General features: G+C 44.5%; 1 protein-coding gene across 1 annotated transcript in view; it reads right to left on the bottom strand.

The window, feature by feature from the left end:
* Window positions 1–15818, bottom strand: part of LOC149316974 (PH domain leucine-rich repeat-containing protein phosphatase 1-like) — a 191309-nt gene extending 175491 nt beyond the window's left edge. Inside the window, exon 1 of the mRNA XM_089516614.1 lies at window positions 14555–15818. Coding sequence (XP_089372740.1) covers window positions 14555–15662 — 1108 coding nt within the window. The 5' untranslated portion in view covers window positions 15663–15818. The remainder of the gene's footprint in view (window positions 1–14554) is intronic.
* Between the last annotated feature and the right edge of the window lie 737 nt (window positions 15819–16555).

Below are 16555 nucleotides of genomic sequence, written 5' to 3'. Positions count from 1 at the left end.
GGACAGATTACATTTTTGCCTTTCACCAAAGGATGGTTCCCTTTTTATAAGAGTTAAAGTGCAGTACTACATTCACTCATGGATAAGTTGACTCAGCTTTTTTAGATCCATTTTTTACTAAAATTTCTAGCCTTATACATGAGAATAAGAAGACAATGGGAAACCTCTTCAGAATAAATCTTGCTAATAGATCCCCACTGGGTTCTTAGAATTGCCTAAGTTAGAAATGACTTGAAGACACAAAAGAACAAAAAAGAAAAGTGAGAAACCTGTGGAAATCTATGGTTGAAAACTGCATCTCAAAGCTATGAATTTAGAAAATAATTTACCTGTTTTCTTCTTCACCAATGAGATAAGTAAAAACCTTATAAACCATCCCACAAAATAATTGAAAACATTTGTCAGATAATGTATGAGAAGCACTTTGGGCACACATATGTAAATGAGCAGCAACAAGAGTCCAAAGGGTAAGTAGGTCAGCCTTGCTCCTGGGTTCAAATCTAAGGCAACCATGAGTTCGCCTGGGAAGGCTTCAATCAGTCATGCACTCATTTGGCCCTAGAATTTCCCATGGGGGGGGGGGAGGGATGTCAGCAGAATGTCTGGTTGCACTTGCACAATACCACCACCCTCTAGCATTTCCACATATCACAGGATGGTTCCTGAAAAGGAAATGGTAGCATTGGAATAGTTATTCCACCTACCCAACATCCGCTAGATTTCAAAATGAACACCACACTATTGTTAGTCACTTCCTGCACACAAAATGTTGCTGCACAAGAGTAGGTTGCATGACACCTGTTGCATCCTAGAGAAGTAACATTTACCAGTGTCGTGCCAGACACTGAAAAACTAAAGGAGGGGGGCTCCCTGCCATAGAGAAGCCAGATGCAGCAAGGAGAAGGGGTACTGAAGGTAAGTTGCAAACACTCTCCAGCCATGACTGCACCAGGTTTTCTTGGCTAGCTACAGCCCTGTGTACAAAACAATCAAGTTGCAACCAAGTGTGGTACTATGTGGCATGACTATACTGGTGGTCCCACAGAAAATATGTAAAAGAAGGGTAGGAATCCGTGGCTCCCAATCTTAATTTCAAAAGCCCTCTGTAAGCATTATCTGTCTGATTGGCAGGAGGGAGAATGGGAAAGAAATTTTAGGGTGGTCCTACTACATAGCACATAGATTACAACCAATTTCCCTCAAGGTGATGCAACTCACAAAACATTTTCCCACCCATATGTACTGCAAAACTACTAGGTTGCTTTTGAGAAACCTCAGTTCTTCAAGATACCTGCACATTTACTATTATTTGTATATTTACTACTAAGAATACCTGTGTAACCAAAGGAAACCACTGTGATGTAGAGCATCTTTGGATGACACAATATAGGCAAAGCTTTGTACCAAAAACAGGACTAGTGAAATCGGTTTAGGAAAGCCCTAACCACCATTAACAGCAAAGCCAACCCAGCACTGCAGGATGCAATGGTATATGGCACAAGGAAAGTAGATATGTACTCTCATAATATTCAAATGTGGCTGTCATTCAACGAATGGCAGGAGAGTTACAGTAGATAAAACAAAGCACTTCTCTAAACAACACAAGGTTAAACCACAGAATTTGCTACCACAAAATGGAATTATGGTTACCAACATGGGCAACTTTAAAATAAAGTAGTCAAATCCATGGTGGACAAGGCTATCAATGTTTACCAATCATTATGGCTATAAGCTACCTTCAACACTATTGGAAATATGCATATTAATTTGTGGGCAATATGGGCAGGAGGGAGCAAATACATATATGTCCTTCTTACTGCGTCTAAGCTGCCCACAGTGGGAACAGAATTCTGGACCAGAAAAATCTTTTGTCTGACTCAGCATGGCTTTTGTTCTGCCTTCTCACAAGTTACAGGATAGATAAGGACTACTACAAAACATACAGTCCACTAGTTTGGTGCCTCTAAGATCCTCTGTTGGGTTCAATTTGTCATCTTGGTTAAGTGGAATAAAAAAAAGGAGCTGAGCATTCCAAAGAACTTTTACTTTTATATATATATATATATATATATATATATATATATATACCCACACACACACACACACACACACACACCCCAAAAGCTGCTTGACAATGGAACAGTATGTACCGAAACAGCTAACCAGGACAAAACACACAATAGTCTGCCTCAAAAACATCTTATACCCAAGATTATCTACTGTATTTACACACTATATACACCAGCCTACAATCTAAAAATTACAGACATTATGGTCTCAATCCCACTGTCCTGGTTTGACTGCAATGGCACAGCCAAGGAGGAATCATTACAAAACCCAACATTTATCACTGCACAGTTGGAACACTGAGTCATGCTTAAGACCTGCAGGAAAGGAGGGAGAGCAGTTCTCAAGCATGTGCAAACATGATGTGCATGAAAGTAGGACTACATCTGAACTAGATATAAGGTGTTCTTCTTCTTGGACTTTGTGACTAACACAATGGTGTCTTCTATCACTTCCTGTCAATCATACAATTCCTGACAATCTCCAAAAAGGAAAGGTTTGATGACATTAATTCAAAAGCTGAGCCACTGTTCTACTTGGGATATATACCAAGAATCAGTCCATACAACACTCAAAAGAAGAGCTGTTGGACTTCAAAGTTCTATCTACCTGAGCCAGCATGGTCAATGAGCCAGGATTCAGTTCAATGTTTAGAGGACCACAGGTTCTCTGCTCTTGTCCTAAGCCTTGTTTTGGACCTATAACAGTTTGGGTCCAGACTATTGGAGAGACCGTATCTCCCCATACAAACCTGCGAGAGCCCTAATCTGCAGAAGGCTTTCTCTTTGTCCCGCCAAGACCACAGGCTTGCCTGGTGAGGACATGACAGAGAGCTTTTCTTGGTGGCTGCTCTCACCCTCTGGAAAGCCCTTCCTTGGGAGGCTAGGCTGGCCCACTCCCTGCTGGCCTTTCGCTGGTAAGTAAAAACATTTTTATATGTATATAATGCATAGCAGCTGGGTTTTTATGGAGTGGCAGGTGAGTTTTTAGTTTATTTTCAAATTTTGTTTATTTTATGTGATTTTATACTGCATGTATCTGTTTTAATTGTTTTGAATTTTATTGAGATTTTAAATCTTTTATCTGTGACCTGCCTTGGGTCCCTCTAGGGAGAAAGGCAGCATATAAATGAAATAAATAAATAAAATAAATGAGCAACATAAACCTTTTGACCTGAACGGTCATATCCACTCTCAACTGGGATGCAAGGAGATAGCTTACACACGCACGCACTTCTGCATATGTGGTCTGCACACTCATTTTATTTGATTGTGAATGACTTTAGCAAGCCTTGAGCTCACATTCTCCTTCACACAACTCCACTTTCCTCCCTGCATGTTCAAAGGCAGCCAATAAACTAGGATCTAAAACAATCTGACCCTGCTAAAACTAACTTTTGTTTGAATAAATTACAATTATCTGGGTTAATAAATCATGGGGACCTCATAAGCCTTTGGCAGTGATATGCCAGCATTCCCCAAGCGGGTGCCTTCCAGATGTTTTGGTCTACAATTCCCAGTCTCAGTCAGCATGCCCTATGGGTCAGAAATGGTGTGAGTTGTAGTCCAAAATATTTGGAGCACTGGGTTATGAAAGGTTCAAAGTTATGGTTTAAGATCATCAACTGAACTGGGCTGCATATATAAAGTATCCCCCACATCCACCCACAAAAATGTCACAGACTGTCAAGATATTAAAGAGTTACAACTTCAAGAAAAGAGTGCGAAACAATTACTTTGCTTCTGTAACCCAGAACGAACAAAGCAGAAACACACACATATATAAACACTGACTGGGAAAGATCCCTTTTTTTGCTTCAAAAAGCTTACAGTATTTTCAAATGATTTAGAAAGAAATCATATCCAGGTAATTATGCAACGACATTGAACAACACTAAGCTTCATCCATATTTCCTGTCCAACAGGGGGGAAAAGTAAGGAAGTGTTTCCGCTTAGTCTTTTTAAGCCAAGAAGATAACACCATTCAGTAAACAAAAGCAAGCGCAAGGCTAGTGGGAAATGTTTGGATCAGAGCTTTGAGTTCTCTTTTACACTGTTTCAAATGCTTTCATGTGGCTGTACATCAATGACAGATTGCATAAAGCGTCTAATGTTCTAAGTGGAACAGATGGATATTTTAATTGCACAGAGAGCTCTGAGGTATATCAATACCACCATCACCAAGAGGGGAGTTGTTACAAAATTTCAAGCAACAGTGTCCAATGATGAAAGGAAAAAGAATCGGCAGAAAAGGCAGCCTTTCAGCTCTCAGCAGATATGACTAACAGCCCAAGTAGAGTGAAAGTGGACAAACCTGGCTCAAGAGAACAGAATTCAAGCCCATTTTCTATATGGCTCTCAGGGTATTGTATTCATTTATGGCTGCAATCCTAAGCACACTTCCTAGGAAGGAAGTCCTAGCCAGTTCAACAGAACTCCTTTTGAAGTTGATATACGCAGATAAGAGAGGAAAAGATAAATGCTTGCAGATCCAAGGACACAGGTTTTTTAAAATCATTCCATGCTGAACACACCCATCTTGTCTGATTTTGGAAGCTCAACAGGGCCAACACCTGCTTGGATGGGAGACCACTAGAGAACATCAGAGACAGGAGCAGAAGGAGCAGTCAGAGCTGGCAGTACTGAACTAAATGGCCCAAAGGGTCTCACTCAGTACAAGGCGGTTTCCTATGTTCCCAATCAAAACCTAAAACCCAAGCCAAACCATCTTAAAAACAGGAAAAATCAGAGGGGGGTGAGAGACCTCTAAATTGAGCGACCCTTCCATTTTAGCGCTTTCTTGGACGCCTGCATCTAAACTGGTCATGCCCCAATTTGTTGTTGCTATATACCAATGGCAAACCTATGAATGAGAGACCTCATGAGAGGTCACAGAATGTCCCAATAGAACAAAATAAAATACTGGTAGCTGTAGGATTGGGGATGGGATTGCACATTGATCTGGAAAAAGAAACAAGAGAACAGGCTGTTCTGCTTCTGCATTTAAAGGTAGCTTCATGGGCAGAAGTCAGCAGGTGCTTTAGAGCACAACCATTTTCCCAATGGACCTTCACACAGCTGCACACATAGCCACTAGGTACACAGATTGGCTCGCTAAGTAGATGGTGAAGACTTAGCTACACTTGATCAGAAATTTGGGCATGCTAAGATTATTCCCACCATTTGGCAGAAAGATAAAGATGACCACTTTTCTAAGTAGTTAAACAAGCACTATACCACATTGTGATATAGTGGTGTGAGTGCAGAGACTGTGGTCCAAAACACGCTGCAGAAATAATCCAGTTTGAGACTGCTTTAACTGCCCTGGCTCAGTACTAAGGAATCCTGGGAATTGTAGCTTATTGTGGCACCAGAGCTCTTTGACAGGGGAGGCTAATTGTCACACAAACCTACAGTTCCCAGAATTCCCTAGCATTGAGTCAGGCAGTTAAACTGGTCTCAAACAGTATTATTTCTACAGTGGGTTTTGTCCCCTATGACTTTGGGGACTAGGCCTTAGTAAGGGAAGCCCACTGGGTGACTTTGGGCAAGTCACACTCTCTCAGAGCCACAGAAGAAAGCAAAAGCAAATCCTACCTGAATAAATATTGCGAAGAAAACTGATACTTTTGCCTTAGGGTTACCATAAGTGAAAAACTACTCAAAGGCACATAACAAAACAAGCACTCTTTAAAATGATCCTCAATTCATTTGTGATTATCTGCTTATCTCTATGTCTTAAATTTCTATTAAGAGGCACAGCTCCAGGAGGGTTTTTAAATTAGGAAAGTGAAGCCATTTTAAAAACAAAGATAGTTAATAGTGATGCCAATAAAAGAGTAGGCAACCTTCATTATGGACAGAAGCCCTTAAAGGAATCGGATATCAATGGCCGCTATATTCCTAAACATGCTATTGAGCATAAAGCTAGAGCACTTCCAGCCTAAAGCACAACTAAACAGATCCATCTAGCCCAGTGGCTCCCAACCTTTGGTCTTCCATTTATTTTGGACTTCAGCTCCCAAAAGACCCAGATAACTTGCCCGACTGTCAGGAATTCTGGGAGCTGTAGTCCAAATCATCCATAAGACTGAAGGTTGGGAAGCACTGATCTAGCCCACCAACCCACAGTCAAACCCCCACCCAAGTGCCCCACCTTTAAAAGGGAGAGGGAATAAGAGAGATTAGGATGGCAAGCCGTGGGTGAAGCCCAGGAAGCAGCTGGGAGCTTGAGCATTAAGTAGCAAAGCATCACAGCATTTCTCTGAGAGGTTCTACCATCAGATAACAACACTGACTTGATGAATACTGCTACAGAGCCCCAAATAAGACCCTCATATGTTATGCAAGTCATATTTTGGGTTAAACAACTGCAAGAGAAAGCAGGAGCAGTGTGCTTGTTGACTGAATATGGTGATGAGTGTCAAACAGAGAATGAATGATTCAAGACCAAAAGTGTCCAAATCATAGGTGACTGTTCATTCTTCATCATCAAGCAGATCTGAAATGAACTGTCACAGAGATCTCCATGGTTTCCAAATGGTACTGGTGACATTGTGCATCCAGCATGGAAGGTTTTGAGGTTATTCAGAATGGTTGCTTGCTGTCCCACCAGGATTAACTGTGCATTAACAGAGAAGGAAAAGCATCATTTAGCCATGTCAGCCAGTAGACAAACTGTCCTAGCCCAGCAATAGAGAAACTCTGGAGTAATCTGTGTTCTTATGGTAGTGGTGGTGGTGATATGACAGGTGAGGCAGAAGCAAACAGGGTCATCTCTTCTCTCCCTTGCTATCATCCCCAATGCACTTTTCTCCCACTCAGCACTCTGAAGAGGAAGGGCAAATTACTCTTAGTAGTAGACTTAATTGATCTTTAGCAGATAGCTTTTGAAACTAGGTCAAAGATCATCAGAGCTTGAAAAAATTACAGAGGGGGGGCTGCTCTCAAAATTGCCCAGCAAGCATGGCCAGTGACCATACTGGCTGGTGGATTCTGGGAATCAGAACCTCAAAGTGTAGATTTCCATGTTCTGAAGACCATCTAAATTTAGGCTGACTGCCTGCTCCTTATGCTAAATCTTATATACTGGATTACAGGTGTTCCTTATGTAGCAAAACAAGGTATTTATCTTCCAGGAAGATCTTCTACTTTGCTCAAGTACAATCACCTGACCATACACAGTATCACACAGATGACATGCAGGGGATATTTCAATGCCACCCTGTGTGCTTATTCTTTTCTTGGACTTCCCTGTTCCTCCCACAGCTGGTAGTTTTATTGCCAAGTCTATTTGCATAAACATTAATCCAATAAAAGGGAGGGAAGAGGAATTCAGAATCAAACCTACCATGCGCTTTTCTTTATATCATGACTCATTCACACTGACTAGAGCAGAGGGTGGGCAAAGTGCAGCATTCCAAATCCTGCTGGACTGCAATTCCCAGCAATCCTCAGTGTCAGCTAAACTGGCTGAGGATGATGGGAGCTCTGACCCAACATCTGGGAGGAATGCACTTTTCCAAACAGAACATACTACTGCAACAGGACACTGTCATTTAACAGCATATCAACAAATTATCCCTGACGGTTATTTTTATGTGCCTACAAATTGCTTCTGACTTATGGTGACACTGTCCTATGGGAAGTCAAAAGCTTTCATGGCCAGCATCCATAGTTTTTTGTGTTGTGTTGTTGTTTTTTTCCAGGCTATGTGGCCATGCTCTAGAAGAGTTTATTCCTGACATTTCGCCAGCAGACACTACCCCTCTTTAGCATACCCTCCCACCCTGAGGCCTGCCATTAGCAACAGAACAATCCACGTGCAAATCACTCCTGCCTTCCCAGGTTCACACAGTGTATATATATATATGTGTGTGTGTGTATGTGTACGTATATATATATACACACACACACACACACACACACACACACACACACACACACCCAACTCCTTTCCAGGCAAGAGTTCTCTGAAGATGCCAGCCACAGATGCTGGCGAAACATCAGGAATAAACTCTTCTGGAACATGGCCACATAGCCCAAAAAACCCACAAAAAACTATCCTATGGTTTTCTTGGCATTTCTTCAGATAAAGTTTGTCATTGCCCTCCTCTGAGGCAGAGAGAGTAGGACTTGTCTAAAATCACCCAATGGGTTTCCATGGGTGTGCAAGGATTCGAACCCTAGCCTCCCACAGTCCTACTCCAATATTCAAACCATTGTGCCACAATGGTATACAATGCATTAAACTCCTTAATTAAGGGAAAGTATCCTGAAAAAGAAAGCATTTTTGGAGGGGAAAAGAAATTTAAATTGCTTACATTGTATAAAATGTAATGCTAAAGGGCAATTCAATTTTTCCACACCTTGAAAGTTCAGTGAAATCTGAAATATAAGCTATGACATGTATTATGCAGCTGATGGTTGCAACAGATTTCACAGTGGCTTGTTCAGCTCTCACGAGCCCCTTCTGCCAAAAGGCATGATAAAAGAGGTTGCACAAGTCCGCAGGTTAACATGTACTTTTAAAAGAGAAATAGTTCATTCCATGCATTAAAAACAAGGTTAAGACTCAAAAGCAAAACAAAAAAAGCCAGAAGTACATACAGCTTTTAAAACCTTTCTTGGTGGCTTGTAAGTGCCTGATTCACATTTTCAGCCTCCTAGAAACCTGTGATAGATTCACCTTAGGGTGTCCTAAGTCAGAAACAACTTGAAGGCACACAAGAAATGCCTGATTTACATAAAAATCACAGAAAATGGGAACATATTGGAATGTCCTCCATCACAGTTGATGTCCATGGGTTAGGAAAAAGAACCCCTCCATTTCTTAAGATTAAAATAATTAAATTGTTGTTATTGTGTGCCTTCAACTTCTTTCCAACATAAGGTAACCCTAAGGTGAACCTATCAGAGGCTTTTCTTGGCAAGGTTTCTTCACAGGAGAGATGCCTTTCCCTTCATGGGTTGAGTGGAATCATATGCTGTTTACTCAGAAGTAACCCATCCCTGTGAGCAATGCAGCTTATTTCCAAGTAGATGTGCAGAGAACTATAGCTTGAGGTGTATGCTTCTAGGCTTGTTCTTACAATGGTCCCTGGTCCTGCAAGTTTTGAATCTTTACCTCCTTTTTGCACCAGCATTGCTAATAAAAGAGGACATGTGGAAGCCATCTCAAAGCATGCAACCTGCTTCTCCATCCCATTATTTTTGAGAAGGCCATTCAATGAGCACATGCATTAAAGTATACTGATTTGCCACAGGCAAATTATCATGCTAGCCCTGGACTGAGTTTATCCACTAAGGCACTGGTTTCCAAACTTTGGTCCTCCAGATGTTTTTGGACTTCAGCTCTAGAAGCCCCAAGGAGCTTGGTCAACAGTCAGGAAAAATGGGAGCTGAAGTCCAAAACATCTGGAGGACCAAAGTTTGGAAAACACTGCACTAGGGTTTCCAGAGTCAACACTGGAGAGGGCTTCTGTACCTTTAATGATTGTATAGAAGAGGGAATTTAAACAGATGTTGCTTCTTACATGGTTGCATGACAAGGCACACCTGCTGAAATTCCCTCTTCTGCACAGTCCTTGGAAGTACAGGAGCCCTCATTAGTTTTCCCTCTGGCAAACTTATTCACCCACCACAGCAATCAGTAAATTATCATTTAAATCCAATTAAATACCCCCTAGCCATAACTAAAATCATGCCTGCAGCTATTTATAGGCCAAAGTTTACTTATAGTTTCTTCTTAGTAGTTGAACAAAGAGAATTAATATATAAATGTGTCTTCAAGCTGTAAATATTTTAAGGAAATCCAGGCTCGATGGCATGACATCCTCAGAACAATTTTATGGAAGGAAAAATAGAAAAAGGTTTTGCCCTCAAAATGCCTTCTTGGGCATGGAGACATTACTACCATGGTTTTATTTTCCATCAACATCACAATTTTAGTCCCATGGGAGGCCTTTTACTAACCGGAAGTGACCAGAAGCTGACTTCCTGGTCACTTTCTGTTGCCAAAAACAAAACTAAAGGGTCTGAAATGGAAAGAAGCAGCCAAAAACAAGGCAAAATGTATGGGGTGGCCTCATGTGTAAGACTTTCAAACACATGACTCTGATCACACATTTGTGTTTGCCCAGCTATTCTCTGTTCCTGCACCCTCTCATCCACCCTCATTTGTCAATCCTCTAATATGCCAAGGATTTTCTGTACCAGACAAGTATTTCACACATTTGCAATATGAATATGCAACAGCCATTAGACAACCAGGAGGGGGAAAAATCTCCTGCAAATGAAAGCAATTGTACAATTGCAGATCATGAGCAATCTCTTTGCTAGGCAACAATTACCTACAATAGTAGCATCATGTCTGTCAACAGGTAGTTTGAACACCAGACCCCAGTATTAATAGTTGCTTACTATATTTATACAGTATTCGACATTTCAAGCAAAGAAGTTAAGGGTCTATACATGGTTCTCCTACACACACACACACACACACACACACACACACACACCTACCTTAATCCTCGCAACAAACCTAAGAGGTAGATTAGGATGAGGGACTGTCTGAATATCTCCCATGAGCTTCACTGCCAAGGGATATTTGAAGCTGGATTGTCCTATTTCATCATAACCACTACACCACACTGTCTCCACTTACAAGTAACATTCAGGAGTCCAGATGTTGTTCAAAGTAATGTCCAATAGATATAGTCACTTTTTTAAAAAGCAATATACAAAAGAAAAGCCCATAAATTTAAAACATGCTTCTCCAAAAAGATCTAAAATCTAACAAGATGCAATTTGGAAGTAAAGGTATCTAAACATTTGTGTTTTCTTCTAAATCTGTGCGCAGAGAGTAAAACGGGTGGGAATGATGCAATCTTGCAAATGCGGGTGGACTGCAATTCCATTTCTCAGTATTGGGTATGTTGCAAAGGCTGCTGGAACTTGAGAGCCCAGTAACACCTAGAGAGCTGCATGATTCTTCTGCCTGGCCTAAAGCAAGATCCACAAAACTAGTAAACTTAGCACCATACAGGACCAAGAGTGGTCTGGATGCATCTGGCTGCCCTGCCAGCAGAATTCATCAGGCACTTGACAAGTAATAATACAACAAATAACTGGCAGACTGGATTCACCTTTATGGGTTTCACTGTTGATCCACCGTGCTGGAACAAGTCAAAGAAATGCAAACACCTTTACAACTCAATGTGAAAAGCCAGTGGACTGCATCTGTCAAAGGAAGCTCAGCTTCTCTGAAGGTGCCAGCCACAGATGCAGGCAAAACATCAAGAATAAACTCTTTTATAACATGGCCACATAGCCCGAAAAACCCACAAAAAACTATGGATACCAGCCATATAAGCCTTCGACTTCACGAAGCTCAGCTTCCTCAGCAGTGTAGGTTTTGCCTTTCACATCTTGTACTGAACAAGCATTACAAGGCAAGGATCCCCACCCAAGAGGAAACAGAGTGCATCCAGTTTAACCTCAGCTCTACTGAACCTTAGCAGGAAAAAAATCAATTATGTTACAGCACAGTCCTCCTCCTCCTCCTCCTCCTCATACAAAGGTCAATTTGAGCATGGCTCCTGTTTCCATGTGCACATTTTCGAACAGTAAAGGATATCTAGATAGGGGTCACAATATACCCAAGAAATCCAACATGAGCATCATCTGCAAGACAGGAGCTTTGAGGAGGAGGAGGGAATACTCTTTTTGCCATCGATCATCATACAGATCTATCCTGTCTAGACCAGACAGACAAATTAAGGCAAGCTTAATTGCAGAAAACTGTCCTACCATTTCAGTAGGATTTGCTCACACCAACTACTAAGGGCAGAAGTGGTGTAGAATGGCTTCTTCAAGAAACCAGTGTTCAGAGATTTCCTTAGGCCTCACTTATTTAGCCAGCAATTTGGATCTGTGCCTCAGCCCTTTAAGCCCACCAAGTTCTTGTTTCATCATACATTTTTTTGGCCTGGGAAGGCAAGGCAGTATATGTCAATCTGGTAACAATCCCTGTTTGTTAAAGAATGGGCAGATCCTTCTTTCCCTCAGAAGAAAATACACACTCACAGCTTTAAAAATTGTTACTTTGCTGCAACCAACACAGGTGGCCCAACAAACAGGCATCTGCTAGACAAGACAATTATGTTTCTTCTTGTTTATTGAGTCGCCCAACTTCTCCAAAGATCATCTCTTTTGCTATTAATCATCATATGGATCTATCCTGTCCAGCTTAGATAAACCAACAGGGTGGGATACTTCAAAACAATCCTAAACACATTTAAACTAATAGAACTAAACCCCTACTTATTTCAACAGTGGGACACCTCCACATCCAGCAAGACACCTTAAAGGAAAAGCTGTGTGATCCAAATGAACATCCAATCCTGGCTTTCAGACGCGCAATGAAGATAAAATTGACACATACAATGTTGTCAACTGAAACGAGAACAAAGGGACCTCATGGATGGACGCTAGGCCGTGCGTAAATGTATTTGCAATTTTGTATTTACTCCCTTCTTTTTATGGTGTTGTTGTAAATTATTTTCGCTTCAATGCAAAAATCGGGATTGCATGTTCCAGAGAAGCTTTCGCACATGGAGCATCTAAACAAGAAAATGGGACAGCCAGGAACATTTCCTTTGAGCTACAGTGTCACACAAATGTATTTGCAATGTATTTGCAAAACACACACCCTTTGCACACTTCTCAGAACCAGGGGGGAGGAGGGCTGGGTTTTACTTAACCAGCAAACAGATTTCAAGGCAGTATCTTTCAAATTAAAACCTCTTGCTGAATGGACAGTATCCCCCTAACACACCCACACACCCACAAGGACACGCCTGCCTGTTCCTTGTCCAATCTTGTCGGCCTTCAAGTCGTTTCTCATCTATGGCAACCCTAAGGTGACCCCTATCACAGGGTTTTCTTGGCAAGCTTCTTCAGAGGGGGTTTGCCATTGCCATCCTCTGAGGCTGAGAGGGTGCCACTTCTTGAAGATCACCGAGTGCAGTGATGGCAAACCTATGGCACACGTGCCAGAGGTGGCACTCAGAGCCCTCTCTGTGGGCACATGTGCCATTGCCCCAGCACAGAGTTTGCCAGTTTGTTACTAGAAAGCCAGAGAGACGTGGCACTTTGCAATAAGTGGGTTTTGGGTTGCAGTTTGGGCACTCGGCCTCTAAAAGGTTCACCATCACTGTGGGTTTACATGGCTGAACCAGGATAATTAACAACAGCAAGAGATTCAGACAGCAAATTCTGTGGCGCCTCTTCTCTTGGAAAACTTCCCAAATTCATCCCAATAACCAAAAAGGAGGAAGACTTCACACACACACTTGCCGCACTTGCCAGTCCTGTGCATGCACATCACATTGTGTCTTCACACTCTCCCCACACACCAAAACTTGCTTTCTTCACCCCAGACACAGACTATGGCCTCCTCTGTTGTGCCCATGCCTGTTAAATGCCATGCAGAAAAGGCTTCAAAAGAGCCCTCCAGTTTGATGAAGTCCAGCGTTGGACTACAACTCTGGAGACCAGGGTTCGAATCCCTGTTCAGCCATGGAAACCCAGTGGGTGACGTCACGTAACCCACACTCTCTCAGCCTCAGAGTGTTGCAATGAATGGCAAACCTCGCCTTGAAGAAGCCCAGCCATGAAAATCCTGTGATAAGAGTCACCTTAAGCCAGGACCGACTCAAAGGCACACAACAACCCAGTTGTGGTTATTATCCCTAGGAAGTATGGGGATCAGAGTGAGCAGGCGTCCTAACCGCCAAAGAGGACAAGGCACCAGGAAATGTAGGACAAAGGAAATGTAGGGCACGGCCAAAGGAAACATGGAGGACATTCCAGAACGAAATCAAAAACACTCTGTATCATCATTGTAAATCCATGCCTCTTAGCCCTATTCCAAATGGAGGACATTTTCAAACCCTCCTGGACAGGAGGCCAAAATGTAGGGCGCATCATGGAAAAAGGAGGACCTGCCTGGTCTCCCTGGTGGCAGCAGAATACCACCATTCAGTATTAACCAAACAGGGGATTACTATCCCTGAGTAAGCAGGGGCAATGCAGACTCCCCCACAAGTTATTATGTGTGTCTGTGAGTCCGGCATACACATAAAAGAAGAGTAGAGCCCTGTTGTGTGTGTGTTTGTGAGCAGCCTGGAGTCCCTTTCTAAGAGAAAGGTGGCTTACAAATAAAAGAGGTGTAAACTCCTTGTGTGTGTCTGTCTGTCTGTGACCTGCCTTTAAGGGAAAGGCGGCTTACAAATAAAAGAGGAGTAAAGCCCTGGTGTGTGTCTATGTGTCTATCTGTGAGAGAAAGGCAGCTTACATATCAAAGTGCAGTCAAGTCTTGTGGTGTGTGTGTGTGATCTGTGCGCCGCCTGGAGTCCCTTTCTGTGAGAGAGGCGGCCTACAGAGAAGGGTGTGTGATGAAGTGCTGGTGCGAGTGGAGGGCCTACCTGCGTGGAAGCGGATGAGCCCCCCTGTCTCGGCGTCCATGCCCTCCTCCTGGACCCGCCACAGGTCCCTGAAGCCCAGCTGGGAGAGGTAGTCGTTCTGGAGCTGGAGGGGCTTCTCTTCGGGGAGGAGGCGGCGGGCGCTCTCCCCGTGCAGCTGGACGTAGAGCGACGGAGGAGGAGGAGGAGAGGGGGCCTCCTCCGCAGACCCCGCCAGCGCTGCCTCGGGGGCCTTGGGGGGCATGTCCGGGGGCCCCTCTGCCTCCAGCTCCTCCGAGGAGGAGGAAGAGGAGGAGGAGGAGGAGGAGGAGGGCGAAGGCGAGGGCTCCAGGGGCTCTGCGTTGTGGAGGAGGAGGGAAGGGCAGGAGAGCGGAGGCCCAGAGAGGTAGAGCCGGTGAGGGCGGCGGCGGTGGCGGTGATGGTGGCGAGGCCTCCTCCTCGTTGGACTGGGCTCCGAGGCCGAATCCTGCTCCTCTTCTTCTTCCTCCTCCTCCTCCTCCTCCTCCGTCTCCTTGGGCCCCAAGTGGAGCAGCCTCGAAGCCACCTCGGCCGCCGTGGTCTCCAGGGTGCAGAGCACCGGGAGTAGCAACACACCCCCTCCTCCTCCTCTTACTCCTCCGCTACTACTAGTAGTAGTGTGGTGGTGGTGGTGGTGGCAGTAGACGTGGACGCAGCCCCGTTTGGGGTCCCTGCGGACCCACTCCCTCTCCGGGGGCTGCAGGGGCTGCGGCGGGGGCGCCTTCTTGGCGGCGGCGGCGGCGGCGGAGGGGAGGAGGAGTAGCAGCATCGCTTTGCGGTCCAGAGTAGTGGAAGGCGTCGGGGGAGTAGTCGGAGAAGCCGAGGAGGAGAGGTTCCTCTTGAGGCGGCCCCTCCGAGCCAAGAGGGACCCATTGGGCGCCGATGGAGGAGGAGGAGGAGGCGGCGGGAGAGAAGGAGAAGAAGAGGAGGATGCAGCGGTTGCTGTAGTTGCGGTTGTCTCCCTCTTCCTCCTCCTCCGCTGCTGCTGCTGCTGCTGCTGCGGAGTAGCCATCCTCGCGCCACAGCCGCCGCCTTCGCCTTCTTTGCTGCCGCTGCTCTGTTGCTGCTGCTGCTGCTGCTGCGCAGGTTCCATAATGGAACGTCGCGACGACCAACGTTCCACCCGATTATTCTTCCTCCCGCGCGAACATTCCGCCGGTGTCTCCGCGTTCCATCCGGTCCGACGCCCTCCTCCTCCTCCTCCTCGCCATTAAGGGGACTGTGCCGCTGCTGCTGACTGAGAGACAAGGAGACGCCTCCCTCCCTCTTCCTCTTCTTCCCACTCCTCTCTCAATCCCCGCCCTCCAGCCTCATGAATATTAATCAAGCCCAGACAAAACAGGCGTCGCATTCGCTACGCTGCTTCGACTCCCACGCTGCTTCTTAATATTCATAAGGCGGCGGTGACGTCATCGTCGGGAGGCGATAAACAAAACGTGACCGAGAGGAAGAAAAGGAATTGGTGACGAAAGGGACGCTGGGAAATGGAGTGTTTTGAGACGCCTCCGCGGCCGTCCCGAGCACGATGGAGAACGACATGTCCCACAATGCACCGCTTCTGCTGAGGCGGGAGAGGATGAGGCCTACTCTGTTCTCTGAGGCTTCCCAAGCCCGCTCTGTTTCTGTGGCACACACACGCCCTCCTTGGTTCCCCTCCTTGACCCTCCTCCTCAAGAGGGTAGTAACGTCCCAATTTGAATCCACAGAACAGGGCGGCTTTTATTGAGTCAACCAAAATGCGCACCGTACAAAGCACAGCACTGTCCAAACTCCCACAAAAGAGTGATACCTTCATAGGGCCAAACAAAATGCACAAAATACACAACGCAAGCTTTCGAAGCTCCACTGGCTTCTTCCTCAGGCAAAGGAGCTTAGTAGAATATACATGAAGGGGAAAATTATCATTATTATTATTATTAAATTCCCCTCTCATGTGATGTTTTTAAACTCCAATAATAATAATAATAATATCCACTTTTCTCCTGG

The sequence above is a fragment of the Sceloporus occidentalis genome, unplaced genomic scaffold (assembly GCF_023333645.1).
Source record: "Sceloporus occidentalis isolate IW3139 unplaced genomic scaffold, rSceOcc1.0.p SCAF_3, whole genome shotgun sequence".
Lineage (NCBI taxonomy): Eukaryota > Metazoa > Chordata > Lepidosauria > Squamata > Phrynosomatidae > Sceloporus > Sceloporus occidentalis.
The sequence above is the reverse complement of the archived record's forward strand: the minus strand, read 5'-3'. Positions and strand labels throughout refer to the sequence as shown.